Source organism: Sorex araneus, chromosome 3 (assembly GCF_027595985.1).
Source record: "Sorex araneus isolate mSorAra2 chromosome 3, mSorAra2.pri, whole genome shotgun sequence".
NCBI lineage: Eukaryota > Metazoa > Chordata > Mammalia > Eulipotyphla > Soricidae > Sorex > Sorex araneus.
Genome location: NC_073304.1, coordinates 125,900,119 through 125,910,477, shown reverse-complemented (window position 1 = coordinate 125,910,477; position 10,359 = coordinate 125,900,119). Strand labels below are relative to the sequence as shown.

Below are 10,359 nucleotides of genomic sequence, written 5' to 3'. Positions count from 1 at the left end.
ACCACCAGTGTCAACTTCCCTTCATCCAAATTCCTCAGGTTCCTCCCCCCGACCCACCATCCTGTTTCAAGAGGCACATTGGTTTGTGGTGGTGGTGGGGGGGGTTGTTTGGGTCCATACCTGGCAGTACTAAGGGCTTACTTCTGGCTCTATAATTGGGGATCACTAATGGTGGGCTCAGGAGACCAAATAGAAGTCTAAAGATCGAACCAAGGTGGGCAACGTGCAAGGCAACTGCCGTTTACCCGCTATACTATCTCTCTGGCCCTATGGACACATTTCTAAGTTTGGTTTTGTAGTTTGGATCTCATGTTTTCAGTGTCATTGGTTTGTGGTTTAGGTATGTACATAATGTCACATCTCTATACCACCATTGCCCATTGCTTCCCATCTGCCTCTTTTTCCCCCCTCAATTTCTTTTCTTCTCTGTCCTCATTTTTATAATCTAGGGTCAAGGGTAATCCAAGACAGCTTTCATTACCTTATCCTATTATACCATAAACCACAGATAAGTGAGATCATCTGATATTTGTTTTCTAACTTATTTCACTTAATAAGATATCTTCCAGTTTCATCCGGGTTGCAGCAAATGCATGATTTCATCATTCCTTGGTGTATGCTTGCCATATCTTCATTATTCACTCATCTATCTTTGGGCACCAAGGTTGGTCCCTTATTCTAGCTATTGTACTGAGTGCTGCAATGAATAATGGTGCGCATAGATCCACTTGAATTAATGTTTTTGTGTCCTCGGGATAGATATGGAGAAGTGGAATTGCTAGGAATTGCTGGGTTGCACAGTAGAAATTACGTTTTTCATATTAGCTTCTTGAAAAAAAATTCATGTTTTTGTTTTTGTCTATTTCCATGAATAGAATTACATTTTAATAGTGATTTGTGAGCTCTTTAAACTAGAAAATGGGGGCAGTTTTTAGTGTGGGCAGGACCTTTCTTTAAAGCTTTTGTGAGTATGAGACTTACTAATCTAAATAAACAAGCCAAGTGTCAGCATGCAATTTCAGGAAATTCGTAGATCCCACTATTATGACTGGTCAAGCAAATATGAAACTAAGAAAGCAAGACTAAAATTTTTAAAGAGTAAACCTAAAATTCTGAGTGAAAAATAATTTCCAAACAAAAACCCTAAGCCCAAACTGTCAGTGCGGGAGTGAAGGTACAATTTGTCTCAAAAACGCTTTCTCATGAAGTTATTACAGTATAGGTTACACCAACAGCAAGGAATAAAATAAGAAGATATTGAAGTCCCAAGTGGGAGAGAAAATGAAAAGTCACAAGATGACAGCTGTGTAACTCAGACCAAAAAAGGCCCGAGGCTTAGAGAACAGAGGACTCCAAGTTAAAACGAACCATTTGATTCATTTGGGAGAAGACTTAGGTCTTGCAGCAGAACATAAGGATCAAATCAATGATAGAAACATCTGAGCTGAAAACAAATGATAAATTCTAGGGAAAACAAAAAATTGTACAGAAAATGAATAATATTCAATAGAATAATATGTAGTTTAAATACAAATTTAAACAATTATGACATAATTGGAAAGAAATGGGGATGTGTGTATGTGTACAAAAGAGTTTGAAAGATTGAATGTTTTAATTTTTTGTAAAACTGATTTTTTAAAACTGAAACAATTAAGCAGATTATCCTCTGGAACAATGGAAGCAAATGGGAAAATAATTTAAAATTGAGCAAAAAATAAGAAATATTAAAGAATGAAACAGAAGCTGCTAGATTTGTGGTCTTTTTGTTTTGTTTTGCTTTTTTCAGGCAGTGGGAGGGTTGTTGGGCCACACCCAGTGATGCTCAGGGGTTACTCCTAGCTCATACTCAGGAATTATTCCTGGTGATGTTCAGGGGACCATATGGAACCTGGGGATTCACCCTGGCTTAGCTGCATGCTAGGCAAGTTCCCTACCTTGCCTTAGCAGGATAGCACTATACTATCTCTCCAGTCCTAGGATGGAAAAAAAAAAAATGGAGCTTCTGTGCTCAGGGCTTACTTCTGGCTCTACCACAGAGATCACTTCTAGCAGGGCTCACAGGACCACATATGGGTACTGGGACTCAAACCCCATCAACCACATGCTAGACAGTGCTCTACCCACTATACTATCTGTCCCCAAATGCTGCTAGGTTTTAATATAAAACCTGAGTACTGCATGGGGAATAACCAGGGCTACAAAACAATAAATGAATACAGTAGGTTTATGTTTAACTTTGGTAATAATACTATCACTAATAAATATTTAAAAATCATAGTAGTTGTTAACTATGTCAATAGATAATATTCACAAAGTTTTTATTTCTGACACTCGGTTTTTGTGTGTGTGAAATTATATAAACATAAAGGGAAAGGAGCTGGAGAGATGGGGTAAGGAACTAGCCTTGCACACCGCTTACGAATTCAATCTCTGGTACCCATATGGTCCCCTGAGCACCACCAGGAGTGACCTCTGAGTATTATCAGCTATCACCCCAAAAGCCAAATCAAACATAAAAGGTAACTGTGAATGCTTCCCCACATAGATATTTCCCAACCAAAATTATAAAGTACATTAAAAAACATGCCCCAAACCCCCATTATTTATAATCATAAATATTTTATTTTTAGCTTAAAAAAATAAATGATTTTAACACGCAACCATCACACACCTTAAGTTTGTGCGACACTCTTCTTATTTACTTTTCATGTTACCTTTCATAGAAGAGTATTTTTTTTCCTTCTTGTATTTTCGTCAGTATCAAGAAGGCTTTAAAACACTCACAGGACAGGAGGTCATTCCTGGCTTGGTTTGAACAGTCTTACAGTGTTTGAAGCTGGTAAACCTTCGGACCTTTTTTCAAGAGGTAACCTTGGTCATTGAGTGATCCAATAAAATTTTCAAAATCAACTACCTGGAAGAAAACATCAAAAGAGTTAGCTCACTAGGAAACATAGGAAAATTTATTAAAATATTAATCTCCATGTCTGGAGATACAGCTCAGTGATAGAATATATACTTTGCATGTGAAGCCCTGGACTTCATCTCTGGCACAAAAACAAAACCAAGAAATTTTAAAAAGTGAATGTAGGGGCCAGAGCAATAGCAGTGTGGGTGGCGCACTGGCACTGCCTGTGTCTCCTACCTGGATGTTCAAGTCTCTGGCAATCTGCCGAAGTTGATGAAACTGAAATAAGTTATTGTACGTTCTTTCAGCAATGGTGTTGAGAGCAGAAACAAATCTTTTTGCTGCTGATCTGTTGCTCATTCCAGAACCGTGTTGGGATCGCTCAAAATCTAGATTCCCAAATTCGTCAGAGTAAGTTCCTAGCATGCTTAAAAAGAAGGGAAGAAAAGAAAAAGTTAGTATAGCAGAAACAAAATTTGTCTCCAAATTCCAGGCTATAAGAAAAATAGAGACTCAGCTCTGAGACTCACACAGGAAAACTTTTTAAACATGTACGGCTTTTACGGAAATTTAACATGTCATGAACTGTTTAGAGAAAAAATAATTTGAACACAGTTATCACTTAAGAGAACTTAACATTTGGAAATAAATGCATAAACACATAAATCTGATAGTCTAAAATGTGTTTTTGATGCCTGAAAATTTTTCATTGAGAAATTATTCATTTTTAAGTTAATTTTTATTGTAGTTTAGGTAACATGGTTATAACAGTGCTACTTTTGTTTGGGGGACACACCCGGTGGTGCTCAAGGCTTACTCTGGCTTTGTCTCAGTGATCACTCCTGACTCAAGGAATACATATGGGGTTCTGGGGATTGAACCTGGGCAAGCCATGGGCAAGCGCCAACCCTCTCATTTTTTTGTTTTGTTTATGGGTCACACCTGGTGATACTTGGGGGTTACTCCTGGCCCTGCACTTGGGAATTACTCCTGGTGGTGCTGGGACCATTCGGGATGGCAGGGATTGAACCCGGGTTGGCCATGTGTAGGCAAGCATCCTACCCATTATACTATCACTTGCTCTCATTTTTTTGTAGGATTATTGTTTTGCTATTGTTGACCTTTGAGTACTTTAGCCTGAAAAAAAAATTCTAATCATACTAATTTTAGGCTTGACTAGGTTAAGATATTCACTGATGAGATGATCTTATAAAGAGGAAGTAGGAAAGAAAAATGAAAGTAATAAGGTCTGTATCTTCAGTCGGGGAGATCACTCAATGCACAGGGGTATGCGCCTGGCAAATGCGGAGACCCAAGCTCTAACTCCCCACACAATGCCAGGCCAGAGAAGCACTGCATCCCTAAGCCCTGGCACTGACCCGTCCAGCCACCGTGGTCAAGGACTGCGGTAACGGTTCCTGTGACTTAGCTCTCATTACCATAAGCAGAACCTCAGTCAGCCCTGCATGTTTCTAAACATCTCTTACTTTACAGGAATCCAGCCATTCTCTGCTCAGGACAATGCTTAAAAAGCAAGTAAACAAACTCAATAATCCAGGAAAACAAAATGGGATTTTATGCGGATGCCCTTAAAGAGACCTTTCTTCTTAGGAACTTAGAAATAAATGGAGTTTGAAACTAGTTAAAAGTGACCGGCAGGATACCCGTGCGAAGCGGCAATAACTAGGTTCTGTAAGCAGTGCCCAAGAGATGCATGTGGACGGAGACCCACAATCTGGCATGAGGATTCAGGCCCATGTGACCTATCATCAAAGAGCAATACGCCTTGTGCTGGGGCGGAAATCAGTGCCATCTTCAGTGCAGTGCTCAAATGAGACCTGATGCAGTGACCACAGAGCAGCGGGTTAATAGTGGAGTAACAACAGACCACAGACTTAAGGCAAAATTTAAAGCCTAAGGGCTAAAGACAATGAGTAAATTATAAATTTTCAGCAAGAATATAGCCACGAAATGGAGTGCATGCATGAAGGTCTGGGTTTGATTCCTGGCACCACAAAACAAAAAACTCCCTACTTCTCACTCCTCCTTAAGCCCTAGACACACACACACACAAAGCCAAACAAAAACAATCTAAAACAGAGATAGTTAAGAGAGGATTATGGTTAGTCAGACCTTTAATTTGCCTGACACTCAAGAGTTAATGAAGCAGGAGCTGGAGAAATGGGGGATACAGATAGGGGCAAGGCATGGCCAACCCTGGTTTGGTCGCTAGACCTGTATACGGTTCCCAAGCCCAGCCAGGGGTGATCCTTAAGCTCAGCAGGAATAAGACCCGAGCACAGCAGGGTGTGGCCCCCAAACCAAACCAAACCAAAAAAGATTCAGCAGCTCAGGGTATTCTTATGCAAAACCAAACCACAAGAAGCAAGGGTAAGAGAAAGATCATGAAAGGAAAGCCAGAGGGACAATCATTCTATACCTAAAGGAGGAGGAGGAAGAGATTTAAGCTAAGAAATGACACAAATTCTCTAAGTTGTAAGCAAAGAGTCATCTTATTATTGAAAAAGTCTCTTGTTGGTGCTTTTTAAAAAATGTGGGTGCAGCGGGGGGAAGGCTGGAGCAATAGCACAGCGGGTAAGGCGTTTGCCTTGCACGCAGCCAACCTGGGTTCAATTCCCAGCATCCCATATGGTCCCCTGAGCACCGCCAGGAGTAATTACTGAGTGCAGAGCCAGGAGTAATACCTGTGTATCGTCAGGTGTGACCCCCCCAAAAAAAAAGTGAGTGGGGGAGATGTGCAATAATCAAAATCCCAATTTTGTGGAATTCTGCTTGAGTCTAGTGATTTATATTCCTAGTTAATGAGGTCAACTGAAAAGCGAATAAAACCAATTTTATCTAAAAGGCCCCTCAAACCCTGAATCATGTAAAAGAGAAAACTGATCAAATATTCTGGTGCTACTACCCTGGGAGAGTTAGAAACAGAGACAATATGCTAAGAATTGGGTTTGGTGGTCACTAACTGTTAATGGTTTTCCTCATTAGGAGGCAGATAAAAGTTGGGAGCCAGCAATAAAAAATTAGGAGCTCACCCAAACAGAGCCCTGGCAGCTAAAACCCACATTCTACAACTGCCACCATGCTAGAGGCCAGACTACTGATAGGATTGAGTCTCATACAAAAACTATTGAAAAACTCAGGTGTGTAGGTTTTGAAAATGACCAAAGAACTCTCCAGCCTCTCACAGCTACCTCCCCCCATCTCCCTATTCTTATGGCAGCCTGGAAGTTATACCCATGAACTGCCTCTGGCAGGCACCAAATAAACTCATTAAGAAGCCATGATCCAGAGTCACTATCCAGTTAAAATTTAACTGTAAAAATTTAGAATTACTGGAAATCTCAAGATCTACACTACTGATATACCAGGAGTAGCAAACCACATTGGGTGGGATATAAAGTAGAAGGCAAAAAATCTGGATTAAGAAAATATTAATACACAAGGCTTAACCTGTAACAACATGTTAAGGCTTAATGGCTCCGAACACTTTCTTCTAAAATCTTTTATCATTTTTATCAAATTATTCATAAGCAATAGAAAATAATTAATTTTGGGCCTGCTATTGGAGCAGGCTTGAGTGGTGATTGGGAAAACTGGAAATAATGGTGGTGGGATTGATGATGGAATACTGAATGTAAAAAATCATAATAAACAACTTTATAAAAATAATTTTTTAAAAGTTAGGAGTTGACAATTCGGAAGTCTTTAAAGCTTTCACAGATGACAAGTAAACCTAGTAAACCTCATAGTTGCTGACAAACTATGACATACTATCACTGTCATCCCGTTGCTCATCGATTTGCTCGAGTGGGCACCAGTAACATCTCCATTGTGAGACTTGTTACTGTTTTTGGCATATTGAATATGCCATGGGTAGCTTGCCAGGCTCTGCCATGCAGGCAAGATACTCTCGGTAGCTTGAAGGGCTCTCCGAGAGGGTGGAGAAATCGAACCCGGGTTGGCCGTGTGCAAGGCAAACACCTTACCCACTTTGCTATCACTCCAGCCTGACATACGATATCAATGCAAAAATCCCCATTCTTATGCTACTATGGAGATTAATAATTCCTTTTCTTTTTTACTTTTGGGCCACACTCACCTGTGCTAAGAACTTCCTCCTGGCTCTCCCTGTACTTGGGAGGACCTAAGCAGTGCTAGGGACTGAGTCCAACTGGCTGTGTGCAAGGTAAAAGGACTGACTCACTGTACTCTCTTTTTGGCCCCAGGACAAAAATTCTTAGGACTTAAAGGAACCGGCCAATGCCAGTGTGGCCAGAGAGACAACTAGGTAAGGGCTTTCTTTATAAGGAAGGGGACATACGAACAATCAAGATGGAGAGTACTTAAAATCAGACAAGAAAATTCTTTGAAAGGGTCATTTAGGAGATGTCTCGCCTGCCAGTTATGGAAGTCTTCAGTAGGTATTGGGCGTCAGAAAAAGGGGGTCTGCTCAGCCTCATCCAAAAATGCCCAAAGCCAACATGACAGCCAGAGAATTTCATTAACACACCACAAGTGTAACTGTCACTCTCTCATGTCACCATCACTTCATGAAAGATCAGAGCAGTCTGATACATGAAAGACTGAAGCTTGTGCCGCTGCTGCAGCAGCTCTAGGTCAGACTCTGAAGCCCACGTTTGTGCAGGTCAGTGACAGGAGCTAGAGGAACAGCGGGGCAGCGTGAGCCGGTTCCGACTCTAAGCAGAGCAACTATTAGAGAAAAATTCATCTATCTTGTTTGTTGTCGGCCACATCTAGCAGTGCTCAGTCAGGGCTTACTCCTAGCTCTGTGCATCTCTCCAGGGACCGTATGTGGTGCCAGGGATAGAACCCAGGTCAGCTGTGTGTAAAGCAAGCACTCTACCTACTGTATTACCCCCTGTATTATTATTCTGGCCCCCAATCCATCTATCTAAAGAATAACAGTGGCTGTGGGCCCAAGAGTTCTGACAGTCTGGTACTTGAGCTGGAAGTCTGATAATCTGACCGGTGGCACCTGGGGGACAGAAGACACCACCTGGCAGTGCTGGGGGGTGGGGGGAGGGCACAGGATTCCAAGGCTTGAACTCAAGGCCAGGCACATGGTAGGGGTGTTATTCTATCACTGAAGTCACATCTCCAGTTTCCATCTACTACTGAAGAAACTGCAATAGCTTAAAATAATCTCATGTTTGTATTTATATAATTTAGCCTTGGAAGGATAGATTTCTAATAGGCCTATGTTGGGGCTGGAGCAATAGCACAGCGGGTAGGGCCTTTGCCTTGCATGCGGCTGACCCGGGTTCGATTCCCAGCATCCCATATGGTCCCCTGAGCACCGCCAGGAGTAATTCCTGAGTGTAAAGCCATGAGCAACCCCTGTGCATTGCCAGGTGTGACCCAAAAAGCAAAAAAAAAAAAAAATCTAATAGGCCTATGTTTTTTGTTCCTGTGAAATTTCTATTTCACAGATAGCTAATTTCTATATTATGCTATATCCACAAGGTGGGCTTATATATAGTTGTGGAAAAAAATACAACAAAAACCCTCTTATATTTTTTTTATATTTAAAACCTCTATGGTTCCCTAGCCTTTAAGAAACTAATCTCTGAAATATGTTACACATAATTAATTTTTGTAAGTAAGTTTTCAGATAATTGTTAGATTTCCATATAATACCTCCTTTTCCCCAAGGCAGTTTTGGATTTCGGACCAATCCTTGTGGTGCTCAGGGGCTACTCCCAACTCTGAGCTTGGGGTTTACTCCTGGCAGTGCTCTGGGGACCATTCAAGGCTGGGATTGAACCTGGCGTGTGACCCAAAGACCAAAAAAAAGAAAAAAAAATAATTCCCTTGCCTAATAAGAATCACAATCTACTTAATTATATGCAAAGCACTTTAGCAACTTAACATATATATTTATCACTGGACCCAGAAATATTATTTCTAAAACTTTGTCATACAAGATAACCTTTTCTTTCTTTCTGGTTTTTGGGCTACACACGGCACTACTCAGGGTTTACTCCTGAGAGGGCCTGGGGGCTGCTAAGACAAATCTAGGTCAGCCTGTGCAAGACAGTGCCTTACCCACTGCTGTGTTGCTTCAGCCCCACACTTAGCATTTTTCAAAGTAGCACTGTGGTCCTGTTGTTCATTGATTTGCTCGAGCGGGCACCAGTAATGTCTCCATTGTGAGACTCGTTGTTACTGTTTTTGGCATATTAAATACACCACGGCTAGCTTGCCAGGCTCTGCTGTGCGGGCGGGATATTCTCAGTAGCTTGTGGGGCTCTCCGAGAGGGACAGAGGAATCAAATCCGGGTCGACCACGTGCAAGGCAAAAGCCCTACCTGCTGTGTTATCACTCCAGTCCAAATTTTGCATACACATATATGTATATATATATATACACATACACATATACTCACATGTATATGTACATATACACAAAGTATCTTATAGATACGTCACTGTAACACTGTTTTTAATAGCAAAAGAATAAGGTACTGGCTAAGTTATGATGTAGCTAAATAACAGAATACTATGTAGCTGTTTAAAATTTTACAAAAAGGAAAAGTTTAAGTCATTTATCATTTGTAAGACATAGCCAGTGTTTTGGTGGAGAGGAAGAATAGTAAGCAGGAGGGAAGGCAACCTTTCTCAGTGCTTGTGCTTTTGGATGATTTTAAAATATTGTCTGTTACCACTCAACATCTTTTTTTACATAGAGATTTTTCACTCAGAAATATTTTAAACCAAGAAAGCAGTTTGTTCAGAGGAAAATAAGTACTTTACAGGCTAAATAAAAATAATACTGGTTGGCTCAATTAAATCTATACTTGAGATGAAAAGATTACTTATCTTTTGCATAAAACATCATTTACTTTTTTGTTTGTTTGTTTTGGGGCCATACCAGGGAACACTCAGGGGTTACTCCTGGCTTTGTGCTCAGGGACACTATTCAGGAAGCTGGGATCAAATCTTGTCTGGTGCATGCAAGGCAGGCATCCTACCCGCTGTATGATCACTCCGGCCCTGAGACAGCATTTCCACTTAAAAATCTTACCTATATTTCATAATCTCAACTATATCTTCTGCATCCTCTTTTGTTGCTTCCTCTCTCAATTCCAACCTTGCTCGTGCCTTTGGAAGAAAACCACAGATAAAGAAGACAAACATATTTAACAATTTGCACTGATTTCGTATGTCTTCAGACCACTTTATTTTACACAAAAACTGATGTGGGGGTGAAAGAGAAAGCTCAACAAGCCCAGAACACATGCTCATTTATATGTAGGTACCCCAGGTTCAATCCTGGGTTCCATCCTGAGGTACCCAGAGTGGGGGGGGGGGGGACAGTTTCTCCCGGAGCACTGCCAGGAGTAACCTCCACACAGAGTTGGGAGTAGCCCCTGAGCACCACAAGGCACTGTCCAAAACCCGAAACTGAC

General features: G+C 41.1%; 1 protein-coding gene across 1 annotated transcript in view; it reads right to left on the bottom strand.

The window, feature by feature from the left end:
- Positions 1-878: 878 nt before the first annotated feature.
- Positions 879-10,359, bottom strand: part of MCM8 (minichromosome maintenance 8 homologous recombination repair factor) — a 44,186-nt gene continuing 34,705 nt past the window's right edge. Inside the window, exons 18-20 of the mRNA XM_004610936.2 lie at positions 9,975-10,051; positions 3,146-3,335; positions 879-2,914 (exon numbers count right to left, since the gene is read on the bottom strand). Of these exons, the coding sequence (XP_004610993.1) occupies positions 2,822-2,914; positions 3,146-3,335; positions 9,975-10,051 (360 nt within the window). The 3' untranslated portion in view covers positions 879-2,821. The remainder of the gene's footprint in view (positions 2,915-3,145; positions 3,336-9,974; positions 10,052-10,359) is intronic.